The following is an 18,235-nucleotide window of genomic DNA, read 5'->3' as shown; positions in this document are numbered from 1 at the left end:
CTTAACGGCTTGATTGTGTGTATCAAGTTCTACAATTTTTGATTTGACGATACGTCTCAAGACTGTGGGGGGTGGAGGGGGGGGGGGAATCTTTGTACATGGTGAAAAAAATAGATTTGTCATTCAATCTTAGTTCTAGTAGAAATGGAAACTAAATAATGGTTGCAAGTCGATAGCTCTTCCATTGGTTGACATATAAATGTGCAAGGGGTGTCTTTACACTGATAATTTTTCCCTAGATGTGATTTTTTTTCAGAAGGTTGAGTTATAAGCTTTAATTTGTGCTTATTAACTAACAGAATTAGTCCAAGTTTGGATTCTGAAAATAGTTAAATAGACTTTTAACGGATTAAATAGTAGAACTAATAAAAGTTGTTGATTATATGGGTCAAAATGATGTTAAAATGACCAAATAGGCACCAACAGGTAAATTCCAACTATTGAAATTGGATCAGGAGATTGCCATACAAGTAGAACCAACGCTTGTTCGGAAAAAAAATATCCTTCTTCGCTTGGACAAGAGATGGTCCATTACAAAAACAGAAGACATTGCAACGTACATCAAATATAACTTGATTTACATCGAAACCTTGCAAAATAGGATCACAATCTCAATCATGTACTTGCAACAATGCCTTCTTTAACGACTACCTCATGTGTCCAGTATGGGTGTTAATTTCGGACACGACCCGAAAACACGACAAGAACCTAACACCATCAAGAGGAGAATCAAAATCAACTTCAGGATTAAACGCACCAGCAGCCGTTGCAGCAGCTGCAAAATGTTGTGCACCAACAATCTTTCCATTGCAAGAACTCTTTTTCGCTATGTGCCTTGTGAATTTTTTCCAGTGCAGCCTAAAATGGATAAAATAAATCAACATAACATATAATTTGGAAAAACATAAACAATTTTATATTTTTATTGCAATTTGAGAATGAGACCTTGAAAGGAGCGTTATCTGTTCTAAAACTAATTCCTGGCATATATTTCAACCACACATGAAATCTCCTGTAAACACAATGGCAAAAATGATAATTTAGGGGTTTTTTTAATAAATAAATCTGCAAAGAATTCATGAAGTTCTATAAATAATACCCAAAGTTCCATTCAGCACAAACATATGGGCCTATTCTGAGATGAACATACAGCCCAGCTTCCTTAATTAGGTTAATGAACTTAACCAGATCATACCTGTTTTCAAAATAATACTGAAAAAAAAAACATGTAAGTTAATAAACAAAAATTAATTACTTTCCCTTAAAGAAACACAGTTTAAAAAATTTACTTTCCCTTAGACTAAATCGTACCTATTAACAGCAACACAAATGTTCTCAATAGCTTTTATTAAAATTTACTTTCCATTACGGCTCAGTTCACACCATGTGATGTCATTTCAGGATTGATTGTCACCTATACAACTCAAAATAATGAGCACAACTTATAATACAGCAATAAAACTTGCAATAACAAAGAACCAAAGACAAGAGCTTACATCGTATTGGTGTAGATCCTTATCAGGCAGCTCAGCGAAAAAGTGGTTAGCTTTGACAATGCAACTTTCTCCGATGCGACCTTTTCCCGGACGCAAAGGAAACCTCAATGATTTGCTGGAGGCAGGTGCGACAGACTGGCTGGGTTCACTGATAGCTGCTGCAACTGATCCGCTGACTCATCCACCATCTGCTTAGTGGATGATGACTTGGCATGCACTTCAACTGGTGTTCCAGGTGTCGCTGGCTGCAATGTCGACACAGGCTGTTGCGGAGCTTGTGTTGCTTGGTACATCTCGGGAACGGGCGTCCTAGAAGGTCCACCAGAATACTGAGGTCCAGGCCCACCACATTGCTGAGGTGGCGCAGTTCCTCTTGGAGCATACTGTTGTGGATCACCGCCACCTCGACCACCGTGTCCACCCCTTTGTGCCCAACCTCTTCCTCCTTGAGGCTGTCCACCTTGGTAGCCACCGTGTCCGCCTTGGTAACCACCCTGCTGCCCTCGTCCTTGATAACCACCACCCTGGCCTCTTCCCTGATAGCCACCTTGCTGCTGCTACTGCTGATGTTGTTGCTGATGTGCTGGTTGTCTTTGAGCACCACTTCCTTCCTGGAGCCCAGAGCTTTCACCACCACTGGGACCTTCAGTTCTCCTCTTCCTTACCATTGTGTCAACTAAAACAAACAAAAACCATCATCCGCTTAGTCACCATAAAACAGGATACATTTTATTACAAATCAGACTATACATGTACACTTTAAATATCTTCAAACAACAAGCAAACTCATAATTGTATAACAAACTAATATTAATACATATGAACTCACAGAAAAATAAATTACACAAAAGACCTGTCAAGATTATCATAAAAACAACATACATTTTATTACAAATCAACCAGCATGTTACATCAAAACTCTACATGACTACATGTACACTATAAATCTTCAAACAACAACCAAGATCCACAATCATATAATAACAAATTAAAACCTCATCTTTTGCTATAACTTAAAAAATTTTAAAAATGGTGAAATGAGAGATACAGTACCACACAACACGAAATTCGTTGTCATTCCCTTACTGACCAGATCTACAACTTTCACCGGATTAGGGTTATGGTCAGAACCCTAGATAGGGCTACCAGAATCTGGTCGAAACTCTAAACCTTAGGTTGGGTCACCAGAATCTGTTGACGCTAACCATTACCACCACAAGCCGCAGACTACCACCATCTCTATCGTTGCTAACCACCACCAATTAAAACAACAGCTAGCATCATCTTCAACTCCTGTAACAAAACAAATGGTACGGATTTCATATTTACAGATCCAAACAATAATTAGCTCAACGAAATCGGTTCATATCAAAAGTTTGAAACCTAGATCTACAATATAAAATTCCAATGAATTTGGACAAAATCTAGAAAAGCACTTACTCCGTGAAGTTCAAAACCTAGACTTGGGTTTGATTTTGAGAGGACTGTATGATTTCCATGAGGAATTGGAGTAGTAGAAACGTGATGGAGAAAAACCCTAGATCCAGATCTAGATCTGGAATCGCCACAGAGAGAGGAGCAGGGAAGCGGGCATTTTGAAATGTTTTGAAATGAGAGTGAAACCCTGATGTATCCGTGTTTTTTTAGTTGAAGGGTATAAGTGGAAATGGATTTTTTTGATGCTTAAAAGACTTGTACATCATACTTTAGAGGTGTTTTAAGGAAATTTCAATGACCTTAAGAAGTCCTTTGATATGTATATTATATATAGTATAGATAAGCATGCCCTCTAGAAAATGTTTTTCACCTCAATGCACATATGTTTTGTCATAATAGTTATTCTATTCTATTTGGTCATCATATTACTTATTCTATTTGGTAGGGTAACATCAAATAAAAAGTTTATTTTGCCTAACTAGAATGAGAAGAAATCTTAACGATTTATTTTTCAATTCAATGGTTAAGATGAAAGTATAGGAGAAAAGAGGAGTGCAAGGGTACCTCGGAAAAATCTTATTTATGGATTTTCTCTCTCTACATGCACGACGCATGCATATTCCACCCCCATTTTTTAAATGTTTATAACCTTTTATACGACACTATTTTTTCATAAAAATTTCACCGTAAAATCGAACGTCTTTTTATTTTTAATTTGAGTACCATATTGCTATATAAAATATGAAGACTAAAAAAACCCACTAAAATGTATTGTATTTCTATGTTAGATAACATTTTTTGTGCTAGATTTTTGTACAATATTTTTGTGCTGAATTTTTTTTTCTTAAATTTTTTTTCTCAATTTTTTGTGCTACAATTTTTTTTGCTGAATTTTTCCGTGCTATATTTTTTGTACTAGAATTTTTTTGTGCTATATTTTTTTGTGCTACATTTTTTGTGCTATATTTTTTTGTACTAGATTTTTTGTGCTAGATTTTTTTGTACTAGATTTTTTGTTGTATTGTTAAAAAACAAAAAGGGTGTCACATGTCATTTTCACTCATATTTATAAGGACCAAGATGTCCTTCATTCCTACTTATTAGGAGTGCCACATGTAATCATCACAAACTTTCTTAGGCTATTTAGGCAAAATCCACTTTTTAGTGGATCTTTCCCCCTATTTGGTATTTGAGCGTATAGATTTAGTATACATACATATAAATGCAGTGTACGAATGTATAGCTCTGGTATAATACCCACGTATATTGGCGTATACTAGAATGGTGCTCGCGTGATGCAGCGGAGAGCATAGACACCACTATGGTTGTGTACGGTTCGGTTATTAGCCTTAACCGAAACCCGAGTCATCGGTCTATTTATTTAATTAACCAATTTCGGTTAATAGGTTCAGTTTATTTGGTTAAATTTTCGGTTTTCAGTTCGGTTCAACTAATTTCGGTTAATAATTAAAACCAAACGTAGGCTGAAATTTTGATATGGAGGTATAAAACATGAAATGGATGTATAAAAGATAGAAATATATGAAAATGCGAATAGTTCGGTTTGATTAATTTCCGTTAACGGTTCTGTTATTGTTCACCTCTAGACGGTGTTAATTACGTAAGATATATATTTTTTAAATACATAAAAAAACTATAGCAATGCTGTACTCAAAATAAAGAGAATAAAAGTCTCGTTATTATGATATAATAACTTTTTTATAAGTCTTATGGTATAAAAAAAGGTAATGAAAGTTTAAAAATTGTAAATATAGTTGGTTTAAAATGAAGGGGAAAATTGTAGTTATATTTTAAATAAACAAAAGTTAAGGGACTATCGCTTAAAAGAAATTTTGTTGCCTTTGGGCCTGTTTTATTTGTTTAGTTGTTGCGGCCCCGCCCCATTGGTATTATACGCCTTTGGGCCTGTGTTATCTGTTTATTTAAGGATCAAAGAACACCTATAAACATATGGTATTTGTGTTGGGTCAAGACATTTGTAATTACGTTTGTACAGACTGGTTGTGAACCAAAGCCCATTATGACTTATGGTTGGTTCTGTGTTCATTCGAACACATAATCTCAAGTTTGTTTGATCTCTCGTTCTTGCAATTCACATTATACAATCTGTTATACAACTTTTTTTAATCATGGAAAACCAGTGGTTCGATACTTGATACTTCGATCGATCATGGGAAGCATAAGTGCAACAAGTTTCGTTTTGTTTCTCCTTTCCGGTGTACTTTCCGGCTATATATACATAGTTGTTGATTGATGAATAAACTTGCAACTATTACTTTGCCGATAATCAGTGTTTGATTGTGTGTGATGCGCAAACAAACGCGTGACCAAACACATTTTGTACGAGGTTCAATACATACAATACAAACCTGTATAACTTTAGAAAACCTCCTTTAGAGCTTCTAGTACCCGGTTAGCAGTTTCTTGCCCGAATAACCTCGGCAAGTTCGAACCCAGATCTATTTCAATCGTCTTGCTTTTACTCATATCATCTCGTTTTCTCAACCAATCCCTCTCACTTTCACCAACAACCCTTTCCCCAAAAGCACAAACATCCAACCAAGTTTTCAACACTTCTTTTGCAATCGGGCCAACATGAGTTTCAATCATTTCCTCGAGCCGTTCTGTTTCAATACGCACCAGGATCGCAGTCGGAGAAACAACTGCACGAATGTAAAGTGATGATGAGAAGTACGGTTTTACCTCCGAGAGCTTGTCAAGATGTTGTCTGTGTTGGTCTAGTTGAGTGTCTTGGTAAAATGTTTTGAGGTAATCAGGGTTAAGTACAAGGTCCACTCTTGGAGGCAAATCAAGAATCAGAACCATAGATGTTGGGCTGCTTTGGATCAGCTCAATTAAGAAATTGGGTGCGTCGGTTGATGAGTTTAGATAGGCTGACAGGCTGGTGATGTTCAAGGCCCCCCCTGTTGGTAACGCGCAATGTAGCCAACTTCCAAGCATAAAATCAATCTGTCAAATTCAGTGATGAACTTTTATAAATGTTTGACAAAATATATAAACAAGCAATTTCTTGAATGTATCCAACCCACAGCCAAATTAAAGTAGACTATATGAAAGTTGGACATTGTTGGTTCAGGCCACTTCAAACACACACTACACTCAGCAATTCAGGTTAATAGGTAACATTTGACCCTAAATTATCTATTTTTTAGTCTTTTTCTTTTGTTCATATAAAGAGAACCTACGATGCTCATAACATATTATAAGAAAATAGCGGTGAGTTCGGTCATGACCTTAAACTGAAACCATAACCAGAATAATGGCTAAATGGAAACCTTGACCGATCGGTTACGTTACAGTACCGTTCTTCTAATCCGGTTATTGGTTCCGTGTGTTTGAAAGTGGGGCGGTTAGGTTATCACCAGTTATGTTTTTCTTTGCTTTACCTAAAACCATATCCAAACCTATTAACTTGGTTGTATCACAGATTATAAACCAACCCACCATTTTTAATTGATTTTGGTTATATCGGTTCAGTTTCCTCAGTTATTTATGCAGTTACTTCAGTTTTCTGCTCACCCTATGAAAGAATCTAGCAACAATAGTGTATGTTGCTATTATTATGTGTATATGATTATAGTTCCTGATATGATTTAGTACCAACAAATTGTAAATGGTTTAAGTACACTAATGCTTTTATTCTTGCATCCAAATGCAGAAACATTAGGTTCTGGAACCAAGGGAGTGTTTTGTTTTTCTTTGGTCCTGCATATACAAACACAACTTCTTAGATTCTTTCGGAATGCTGAAAAAAGAGAACCAGATGCTATGTGATGATTCAATTAGAATGGAGTTGTTTGGATCAAGTCCTTTGTATAAGTACAACAAGAAAATATCAGGTGGAGTATTTAGTGATGAGCATACAGCTCATTTTTATGTCAAAACAAAGTTATTTTAAATACATAGACGAGTATCAGATTGATAAACTGGTCTAAGAGCATTCACATCAGCACCTCTATATTACTCTATATAATTTAGCTAAAAATCACATTTTTTCTCAAAATTTTGTTTATCTTCCCATAGGCCATAACTCCCCACATCTCGTTCTTCATTTTTATCTCCATCTTACTCACAAACACTTATTTTTTTTTCTCGGTTTTATACACTCACAGCAATACAGCCTTTAATTTAGAGATGAATAGTAACATATCAAATATAGAGATTGAATTTACTCTCTGCTATATATTTTTGAGATAAAGAATAAAATAGAGAACCTGATGTAGATGTTAAATGAATGAAAACTCAATTTTTTCTCTCAATAATTTTGAGATGGAGGGTGAAATGAAGAAGCTATTGTGAATGCTCGGGTTTTTTTAATCAGGAGAAGGCGTTGATTTACTGAATTTTACTTTGATTCACTAGTTGTATATGTAAAGAGACTTTTTTAACTGGTCCTGATTCCACGTATATCTACGAACTTGATTCAAAGTTACATGGATTTATGATATAACCAAATTCCTGTTAGACAATATAAACTTCGACTTATTTATTATTATTGTGTAATTATCATACGTAACATTAGTGTACGCTTAACTTATGTATTGTGTAGGATTAGTTAACAGTTACGTAGGCAGTTATGATTGAACCAATGTGTCCCAATGGGTGTGTCGGTTAAACTTGGCACCAAATAACTGTCTCATGTCTGCATATAAAAACGATGATCTGGAACAATGATCAATACCAAGAAATAATCCTTTATTTCCTATCCTATTCACAGTGTATCTCCTGTTTCTTTTGATCACACACACTAAACACAATCCCTTTATCCTTAAAGAATCACCATATATCTGATTTCCACCCAGCAATTCCTGTATCGTTAACTATTCCGACAGGAATTCACAATAACACTACCCAAACCAGTAAATAACCTATTGATGCATAAGCCTTTAGTATTGGACCTTACATACTCTAATGAGCCGGTTAAAACTCCGTTTCCGTTACAGCCTACAGATTCTATGATTTTCTCATGAACCTGGTCACCGACTTCCACCGGATTCACTATCTTGATCTAATTCTAACCTCAAGTTGTTCAAATACAGAATTGAACTTCCTTAGTTATAACAAAATCTAACTGGTGCATACTTTAAATCAATAAGCCAGTTAAATTTGACTTTAGCTCACCTAAATCAGAGAATTTGTATTAGATTGAATGTTGTATTGTATTGTTGTCTTATATAGATATAGATAGATATAACTAATGGTCTAATAAAGTAAAAAGCTCCAATCATATAAGGTTCACTTAAAATTAGGGTTTAGAATGCAAATTTCAAGCATGAATTACGAATTATGGTTAAAAACAACTCCAATTGCATGAAAGCATAAATTAACATACGCAGAATAAATTAAATCAAATGAGTACCGGAGAGGAGTGGAGGCCGGATCGGAGATGGAGAGCAGCATGAGCAGTTCCGGTATCATTCTGATAAGACTGAACATCTGGCGGAAGATTGCAAGGATTAAGGAACGAACTGAGGCGAGTATCGAGGGTGGATGCTAGATCTACCATAAGGTCTTTGTGTGAAGGTGAGACGTAGGGGAAATCCATATATGCCATCCGGTTACCGTGCTGCAGTGGCGATTTTGAGGCGGAGCAGGAGAAGCGAGAAGAATTAGGAAATTTGGGAGAGGAAGAAGACCAGAGGGAAAAGGAAGCCAAGTGACCGGTAATTGTAGCCATACTCTCCTCATTATTACCTACCTCACTTGTATGCATAAAACTGGATAAGAAACTTGTATTCACGTACGCTATTGAAACAAATAAATAAAAATTACAAGTTTTTGCAGACGGTATTTTTTTTATTTTAAAATTGATGGGTTTTATATTTAATATTTAAAATCTTCCATCATATATCCTTTGAGCCTGGCCCAGTTTATTTTTGATTAAAAAACATTATTTATCTTTCTTTCTATTTATAGTCCAACAAGGTTGTTTAGAGACAATAGTCCAACAAGTTTATTTGAAGACAAGAGTAAAGTTTATTAACGGAAGGAAAGGAAAAAAAACAGAAAGAAAGTAAAAATATTTTGTGTTCCAGAGTTTCATTTAAGGAAGGAAAAGAAAGGAAAATAAAACATGTCGTGTTCCCGAGTTTCATTTAAGGAAGAAAAAGAAAGGAAATGACAGGAAAACTAGGCTAAATTCTTTAATTTTTCTTTCCTTCCGATTTGGGAGGAAGCGGTGGGAAAGTCATCTTTTTTTTTTCCTTTCTCATCATTTCCTTTCTCACGTTTGCTTTCTTTTCTTATCCCTCGTAAGTTAACTCGGGAACAGAGCGTAAGGCTAGAGGGTGTGGGGGCGTCACCCCTTCCAACTCATCATCTATAAGCGCTCTGGGGCGCTATAGGAGGGGTTCATCATGGTAAAAATTGATAAGGGGCGCTATAGGAGGGGCCCAATTGATTTAAACCAATGAATTTTTTTTATTCATCCACACCATGCAAATTAAAGTGGGCTCCATGGCTGAGGTGGATCCTAGGTGGCGCTGACGTGGCCTGATAAAGCCCCCAGGGAGCTCCAACCACACCCTCCAGCCTAATTCTCTTTGGAATGTGTCATAATTCGCTGAGTTTGTGTATGCTCACATTCAAGGTTGTATAGATCTTTTGTAGGTTTGAACTGAAACGATGAAGGATCGAACTTTTTATGTGTAACTAATCGAAAGGATACCGACCAAATCACCATCATACTACGCGGAAAAAATGCCGCCCGCCACGAATCGCTGGCGTACTACAGTAGTATAAAGTTGTATTAATGTGTATCTTTTCCTTTTTGATTTCTTGCGTCACTATTGTCTTGGCCCAAAAAGCACCACAATAAAACTTCACCACATTTATTGGGTTTTGTTTTGGTCAACCACAAGCCCGAAACCAAATGGACTTCTGTTACAGATTGTCAAAACCACAAGCCTAAAACCAACTGGACTTCTGTTTTGTTTTTGCATAGGAAGAAAAATAATATGTTTTTTTTTCTTTTCTTTCATAAAGATAGTAAAAGCCATGTAACTAAATGAGTTGGGTTTTCTCATGAGTAAAAAAAAAAAAAAAACCCAACATAAAGCATTCATAAATGCATCTTTTACTTGACCATCTCTTCGATGTCACAAGTATCAACCTTTCTGACCGTGTACGGTATCGGTAGACGTTTATTTGATAAATGGTTTATTCAACGCTCGTTAGACCGTGTGTAGTCGTCTGCCTTTGGGTGTTTTTAAGCCCAAGCACGCCCGAAACACCCCTCTATGGCCCCTGTGGGTGTTTTTTTGCCAAAAAAAATGTTGGGGCGTCCAATATTCCACGACAAAAGGGCCATTCCATTGACCAATCACATCTAACCCCTCCTTCTTTGGCCAATCAAGTTTTTTCATGGTTTATTTTTTTATTTTTTTTTTATTTTTTACACACCTTTTAACATAATGCACATATCACCACTACACCCATTTTAGAAAAACGTCCTTTTGCTGACTAGGACGACACGTGGCGGACAACGGCCAAAGGTGGGGCATTATTCACCAAACGACTACGCATGGTCTTAGTAATGAAGTTTAGGAATTAAAAAGCGATTTTTATATATTATGCTTTAATAATTTAAGAACTTAATTTATTATGTTTTATTGCTATTTTTTAATTAAGAAATAACATATAAACTTATATAGTTTTTACACGACTTAACCATTATTAATTAGGTATATATTTCACATTGAATAGATCGTCATTTCAGAATTCTAGAAACTTAGCTCATTTTCATTTCTTTTATAATATTATTTATGTGGAGTGTTCATTAGAATAAAACATAAATATAACATAGACGTCAAGATGCATAATTGTGAAATGAACACTCCATTTAAATTATTTAATATCACACAAATTGAATTGCGTCGTTGGAGTTATTAACGGAGAATGGCGACCCGATGGAGTGAGACAAACGAAAGGTGGATGATTCATGATTGATGCATAACTTTCATATCATTAATCGTTTCATTTTCATGTGTGGTTTATTTATTTATTTATTTATTTATTTATTTATAATGCAATGACGCAATGAAGAGTTCGAATAGGATGAAAAAAGAAACGACCCGTGTTTGCACACGGGTCTTACCGCTAGTTTTCTATAATAATACATTACTTCACTTCAAAGGTTGTAGGGTATTAATATTTCCTAACCTAGGCACGTGCTAAAGGCGTTTTCTCGATCTTTTTTAGAGAGAACCGTAACGATATTGAAGTTAAATTGAAGAAGGTAAGAGAGTAGAGAAAACTGATCGAATAAATGTGTAACAAAATGAAGTTTAAACTTTAAAGTGGCACTTGCAAGAGAGTAATGTGGTATTTTTTTGGTTATTTTTTTAAAAAGGCGTTAGATGGAATCCACCTAACATGCAAGTCACGAAGAGGTATGAAATTTGGAAGGCTGCAAGGTGGCAGGGCGCCAGGGCTGTGTTCCCGTTTGGCACCGGGAGGCCACTTAGGCGCTTCCGTGTCGCTCATTAATTTCCATTCCCATCCCTCTAATACTTTAAGGTAGTGTTTAGTACGTAAAAATGAGATGCGGAATAGAATGAAATATTGCGAGAGAATGAAAAACATGTGTTTGGTTAGTCAAGTTAATGAAATTACCCATTACATAAATCATAAACCTTTAAATTCATTCCATCCACCCACCCCCTACCGCCACCGCCACAACCACCAACTGTCGATTTTATTCCTCTATCTTTTCTTCTCGGTGGCGGTGGCTGTCGGGGTGGCGACGGCCATGGACGGACCTAGCCTTTGGCCAAGGTGGGCGGCCGCACCCTTATAAAAAAATCTAGTGTATATTTTAGGCAAAAAAAAAAAAAAAAACCAGACCGCGCCCCTTGAAAATATGGTTAAAGACCTCATCCGCACCCCCAACAAAAAAATTATGGGTCCGCCACTGGCGGCGGAAAGGCGTCGGTGGTGGGTGGTGGTGGTAGGCTGTGGTGTTGTTTATGAATGGTGCAAGAGGTGATGGAATGAAAAAAAAACATGAGAGGTGGATGGAATGATTTTGAGGGAATGAAATGACTTATGGAATTGGTGATTCCACTCTATTAACCAACCAAACACCATTTTATTCATTCACTCGTAATGATCCATTTTATTTCACCTCTGATTCCTGCATACTAGACGCTACCTATATCTTTTTGTTTTTCTCTAATCCATCTTGCTTAACAAGGAGATGAAGATACAATACAACAACATAACTCACCTTAACATTTCCCATTACCACCTCTTTTTGCTTATCTATTTTTTTTATAATTCTATTGTTTGATGAATAGTTAGATACAAAACAAGGTATAACCATTAACAATGTTTCTCTGACTGAAATGGGTTTTATAATATTTTATTAGCTGGTCATCGAAGCCACGCTGCCAAACATGTCCACATGATGTGAAACTACGTTTGAAAATGAAAGTCTAACAGCAAGACTTTCACGGTCATTTTTCATACACGACCATCTTTGTTTTATGTAACTGTTTTCTTCTATATTTAAATCAGATTTAGTATTTCACGAATTCACGGTGTAGTATGATAATAATGCATATTTTTGGATATTTGATTGATGTTTCTAACCTAATAAAGTTTTATTTATTATTTCAAAAACGTAACAATGCTACTAACTTGCTTTGGTTTCAAATTCAAATAATAAATAACTCTTTAAATATTTTTTAAGATGAAATTATACTCATAACACAATTACACATAGTCATACAAACAATATATTTAGGAAACCAAAAAAACACAAACTTTATAAGAAGCCAGCTAAACGAGTCGAGTCGAGTCGTTCGTGAGACTGAGAAGCAAATTTATGAAGTTATTGTCACGCTATTACATAAAGTTGGGGACAAGAAATCACAAAAATCCCTTAAATTAAAGATAGATGCCACTCAACAAAAAGGAAGAAAAATAAAAGTTAAAATCAAATCAAAACAACCGAAAGCTAACTCGTACCATGATTCAAAAGCAAATATGTCAAAAATACCAAACATCAAAGAAACAAAGCATGTGCGTGCCCAATTAGAGATATGTTCATATCATCAAACTTAGATCAATTTCACTCCGTCAACTATGCATTGGCTGGGTTTCGTTTTTCGTGATCTAAACATCGCCTTGTCGGCTTCATCCTTGTGCGTAAACATACTTTTCATCTCGTGTTCAACTTGATGATGTCGAAGATGATGTTGATGATTGTCGCACCGAACAAGCAACAACTTGTGCCCATTGTCTCAACCTTGTCTTCATTGTTTGTGGATTATCACCTACACCATCATATAAGTTTCCATGATAAAGCCATTCGTATTATAAAATAAAATAAAATAAAAATAAAACAACTTTAATTCAAACCAACAATACAAAATTTAAAGTAAAGCAATAAAATACAATACAATTACAACTGAAATAAACTAAACTGCCGAAACAAAATAAAGAACACAAAGTGAAATCAGTTTGATAAATCAAATTAAAATTAAAATCAACTCCAATTTCAAGTTGTTAATTCGATGGCTCAAGACACATAAATTTTTGTTTAACAATAATTCTTAGATTTTTTTAAGATAAATACAACACAACCTGCACCTGGATATGAACTCTCAACCTTTGATTATACAGCACACCACTTAACCGCCAGGATATATCTCATGGAGGAGTCACGAGTTATCATAAGTTAATATAAGTATAACAAAAGGCAAAAAGGAATTACCGCGACCGAATATCGGATGGGCCGGGCTGCTAACCGGAGAAGACAAATCAGGCTCAGAAACAGCATACGAATACGAAGAAACCGAAGAAGAAGACGAAGACGACGACAACGACGAAGACTTCAAAACCGTATCATAATACTGCTTATTAACAGCATGGTAAAAACCTAACGCGGGTAAAGTATCCGAAAGCCGGTCATCCGATTTCGGAGAATGTTCAAATCCAAACCCAAGCTCTATACACCCCTTGAGTTCATCAATATCCTCATCAGTTACACTCTTGCTCTTCCGGTATTTATGTTTACCCTTTCTTCTTATCCATTGCTCGTCCCGGTGGAGGTCCGGTGACCATGATTTCTGAGCGTAGAGTGGGTGTGTGGGAGGAGACGGTGGGTGTGTGGTGGTGTATGGTGGAGGCATGGCTGCCCGGACCCGTGAGGGCGGGGAACCTGACTGACCGAGTTTGAAATGGGAGCGTAATTTTGGGTTGTGATAGTGGGAGTTGTTTATAAAGGAGTGGAGAATAAGTTATGAAATGGGGCCATGCATTGTTTAAGAGGTTGGTGACGTCATTTTGTTTAATGTGACTGGGGTCAAGGAGTTGATTACCGGTCCTTGCACTAAATAATAATGATGAGAATAACTTTTTAAAATTATTTAAAATTTATGGGTTGTTTTTTTTTTATGTAACGGCAAGTATAAATACTAGAAAATATTAAATATGCAGTGAATTAGTGATTTACACCAAAAATACCTCCTCGTTCCGTAAATAAATATTTTAATTAGTCATTTAAAATTATGATTTTCAGGAATTAAAAAATCAAAAGTAAAGATATACCTTAATTATATTTAGGAATTAAAAAATCAAAAGAAAAGATATACCTTAATTATATTTTTTGTGCCTTTTCACTATAATTATCTGATTAATATCTTGTTCTAATACATAGGATTGTCCTCTAGGGATGATAGAATAGAAAATTAATTAAACCAAAAACCAAATCGATACAAATTATTTTGGTCATGAAACAAATAGTTAAGCAGTAAAGTTTTTTTTTTTTTTTTTTTTTTTTTCTGAACACAAATATTTTTCTTCTATTTTATATTTATAATATTAAATTCCCTAATGTCCAGTTTGGTTCGAACATGGGACCTCATATTTAAAAGTGGACATCTACTTATTCAAACCTCTTCCAATACAAAACATATGGGCTCGGTTTTTATAAGCACAAACATTGCAATCTCATGTAACACAATTGTGCGGGATTGTAGTATCTAATCAATTATCAATGCACTTTTTTACATTATGCGTAAATCATTAGTTGATGTATGTCACATTAGCTTATTTGTTACTTTATCTTTTCATGGTGTGCCATTACATACTTATGACTCCTTCTAACACGTTCAAGTGGTGCCATAAAAAGAGTGTTTTTTTCCTTACTCCTAGTATGTCATATGACCTTTTGGCGTATTTGGACGATGCCTTGTTATATACGAATTGTGAGTTTGGTAATTATGGAAACTAAAAGTAAAGACCATATTCGGATTAAAAGTTTAAATCAACAATTTATTCGACATGATAGTTTTGCTATAACAGGGTAATATGATTATGATTAACAACCAACTTGAAAAAAAATAAAATATTAAGACATAAGCATTGACATCAACCACTTGAAGTTTGTTTGTTTCTTAACCAACCATCTAAATTCTAAAGGATGCTTATGAGAACTGTGTTGATTATATAGACTACTCGTCACAAGATCGTATAACCAAGGCTAAGGTTGTGTGTATCTTAAGTTGCCGGGCACACACTCTTTTACTTCACATTGTCTTGTCAAGTTAACACTTAATCGAAGACAATACTTATGTATTTGTGTCTTGTTTGGCTTTCTATCTCTATGGTTAATTTGAAGCGCCTTTTGTGTAGTCAATCTAACTGGTTTCGGCTCTAAAGGAAGGTCCCATCACGTTATGGCTACCTCAACGCAAAACCTACAACAAAATTAACAAGAAAGACTCTAATGTGATTGTTGTCTGGATTGATCACACAGATTGGTTGAACAACATAGATCATGTATAGTTGTATATTCTTTCCTTTTTATGCATATTTTACTTAGCATTGACATTTTCATTGTGTGAACGCACATCATGTGTTCATATGTGGTTGTTTGGTGTTATTTTTGTTTTAAGACGTTTGTTGGCCATAACTCTAATGTTGTGTTTCCAAATTTAATTTAAAAGAATTATTAAAGTGAAATGAGTTTTAGATAGAATGAAAGGAAATAATATAAAATGAAGGAAGTAAACGGAAATGGAATTATATTATTGTATTCATGTTATTGAATTGAAAAAAGTTGATGTCTGGTTTTCTTAATTTTCAAATCATCCACAACGGCAAAAAGTAGGAGATTTTTTCTAAAGAAAAACTTCAACCACGTGTTCATTTGTTTAATCATTTAAAAAGAACCACGAATACCACTATAGTTTACCACTTTGCCTTCATCTTCCTTACTTTTATCTGAGCTTATGAACAAGGGTGCTCATTGTTTGAAAGTATAGTGAAAAATACATAGTTTTGAGTAGCTCTAGCATATGAGTGTTTACTAACTTTGGTCACGAATGATTATATATAATTGCAACTAATATAACTAGTATTGACTGGATTTGCATTCTACTATGTAAAAACTTCGCAACAAACCAAGTCATATCAAAACAAAGCTAACATGAATGTGATACTAATATTTGAAGTTGTGTGTTTGAAACTTTCAAAGCTACAAGGGGAATTTGGGAGAACTTGTCCCACCTTGTAGGAGAAAGGAACCTTGGAGTGATGGAGTGGTATGTAAGTAGTGGCACTCTAAGGATATCATTTACTTGGACAAAGAAACAAGTGGAGAGTATAAAGAGTGCAAAGCACCCTGGATCGTATGTGGGCGATCAATGCAATGTGATGCTTTGATGATGTATTCGTATCCCCACGAGCCGCCTTTACGTTTGTAAGTTGGTTTGGCTTAGCTAGAAAGGTCAGTTACTATTGACATATTGGTTATTGCTCTATAACTTAGGTACCAGTACGAAGAGCATTACCACAACCTACTTGAAGTTGCCTTTATGTTTTTAAGTTGGTTTGGCCTGGATCGACGTCTCAATCACTACCGGAGAATAATAAAAATTAATAACATAACAAGTTAAATAGAAAAAAGATAATAAAGCGTTACCAGTATCGACATCCTCAATCCATGTCCATGGTAAAGAACTCTATTGCCGGTTGTTTAAAACTATTTTAATTAAATAGAAGTGTAAACAAGATTTGAAGTATAAGATGAATATGGAAGTGAGATCGGTGTATACAATTGTGTTGTTTAAAGGATATGTTTATTGATATTTTAATATTTTTTTAACGGCCAGTAATTTGAATAAATCGAGCGGTGGATAATTGCGAAGAGCGGTGACTTAGCCCCGATTGAGAAACATTTTTTACAGTACCAATATGGAAGGGGTGGTGTTACCGCCGGGGCTGCGGGATACCAAGACCCTCTCCCGGAGGCTCATTGTGTCCTCAGAAATATAGTTAATATTGTTTTAATGATTTGTGTTTTTTATGATTGATAATTGATAATCAATATATGATGATTTAGACGTTAAGGTTGTTTTAGTTAAAATAATTTGTAATTTCTTAAACAGAAAGATGGTCGAAAAATCCGGAACGATTACCTCACGTTCAAACGCGATTGACATGACTCATCCATATAAAAATATTGATTATAAGATATGGTGGAGAAACGTGGCCTTGAATGCGTACTCGTGGGACCAAGTTATACGATAAATTGATAGAACAGGATTAATTTAGCTTTGATAAAGACATGTAACGTGTTGACTTTTGAATCACTCGGTCACATAAGAAAAAAAATGTATTTGGCCGGTTGGGTTCACTTGTGTTAATTAAATCTTTTAACTAAAATTTATCAATATTATTTCAAGAGTGGGTAAAGATAGACAAGGATTTTATAATCCTTAGAGTTACTAAATAGTAATTACGATTGTCATTACTTTTTCATCCAATCAAATAGCTTTAGAGTTGAAGAAACAATATGTCAATATGTACAACTCTTGAAAAGGCAACGTACAAAACATCAATTTGCTTTCTTTTGTTTCCCTACGATTTATGTGGCTTCAACACGTATTGTTAATCACGCTTGTTACTTATATGTATGTAATGGATGCCACTTAACCAACATTGCGGTACGTGTATCACATTGCTTGATGCTATCTAGGTCCCGAGTCCATCAAAAGCAAAGGTAGAATTATAACTTTTCAACTGAGTGTCATAATATCGATGGAGGAGTTAGGTCGTTCACAACAAGCCAAAGTTTTATCTTCGGTAGAATTAGATTTGTTATTCAAAAGAGGATTGTGGTTGTGTAATTTTTCTATCGTTAATAAAATTTGGTATAATGAATCTATATATATATATAGAGAGAGAGAGAAAGAGAGAGAGAGACGTGTATCGTACAATTGGCCTTAACGTACGTTACGTACGCAATTAGA

General features: G+C 35.2%; 2 protein-coding genes and 1 long non-coding RNA gene across 4 annotated transcripts; all 3 read right to left on the bottom strand.

Annotated features, from left to right (window-relative positions):
* Positions 1 to 415: 415 nt before the first annotated feature.
* Positions 416 to 3,117, bottom strand: LOC110909122. 2 transcript variants are annotated; one of them, XR_004879429.1, is made up of 7 exons: positions 2,937 to 3,117; positions 2,587 to 2,789; positions 1,497 to 2,172; positions 1,312 to 1,414; positions 1,100 to 1,212; positions 946 to 1,012; positions 416 to 858 (listed from the first exon to the last, which is right to left on the bottom strand). It is a non-coding gene; the product is annotated as an uncharacterized LOC110909122 (long non-coding RNA). The 2 variants fall into 2 exon arrangements; XR_002575170.2 differs by having other exon boundaries at positions 2,550 to 2,789; positions 2,937 to 3,116.
* A 2,021-nt stretch (positions 3,118 to 5,138) lies between these two features.
* Positions 5,139 to 8,683, bottom strand: LOC110909121 (red chlorophyll catabolite reductase, chloroplastic). The gene is made up of 2 exons (XM_022154129.2): positions 8,335 to 8,683; positions 5,139 to 5,924 (listed from the first exon to the last, which is right to left on the bottom strand). Exons 1-2 carry the CDS (start codon positions 8,650 to 8,652, stop codon positions 5,334 to 5,336), a joined length of 909 nt encoding a protein of 302 aa, XP_022009821.2. The 5' UTR covers positions 8,653 to 8,683; the 3' UTR covers positions 5,139 to 5,333.
* Positions 8,684 to 12,721: 4,038 nt separating this feature from the next.
* LOC110909120 lies at positions 12,722 to 14,187 on the bottom strand. Its single transcript, XM_022154128.2, has 2 exons — positions 13,693 to 14,187; positions 12,722 to 13,252 (listed from the first exon to the last, which is right to left on the bottom strand). Exons 1-2 carry the CDS (start codon positions 14,108 to 14,110, stop codon positions 13,149 to 13,151), a joined length of 522 nt encoding a protein of 173 aa, XP_022009820.1. The 5' UTR covers positions 14,111 to 14,187; the 3' UTR covers positions 12,722 to 13,148.
* Between the last annotated feature and the right edge of the window lie 4,048 nt (positions 14,188 to 18,235).

The sequence above is a fragment of the Helianthus annuus genome, chromosome 14 (assembly GCF_002127325.2).
Source record: "Helianthus annuus cultivar XRQ/B chromosome 14, HanXRQr2.0-SUNRISE, whole genome shotgun sequence".
NCBI lineage: Eukaryota > Viridiplantae > Streptophyta > Magnoliopsida > Asterales > Asteraceae > Helianthus > Helianthus annuus.
Note: the sequence above shows the minus strand (reverse complement) of the source record. Positions and strands in the feature narration are given on the sequence as shown.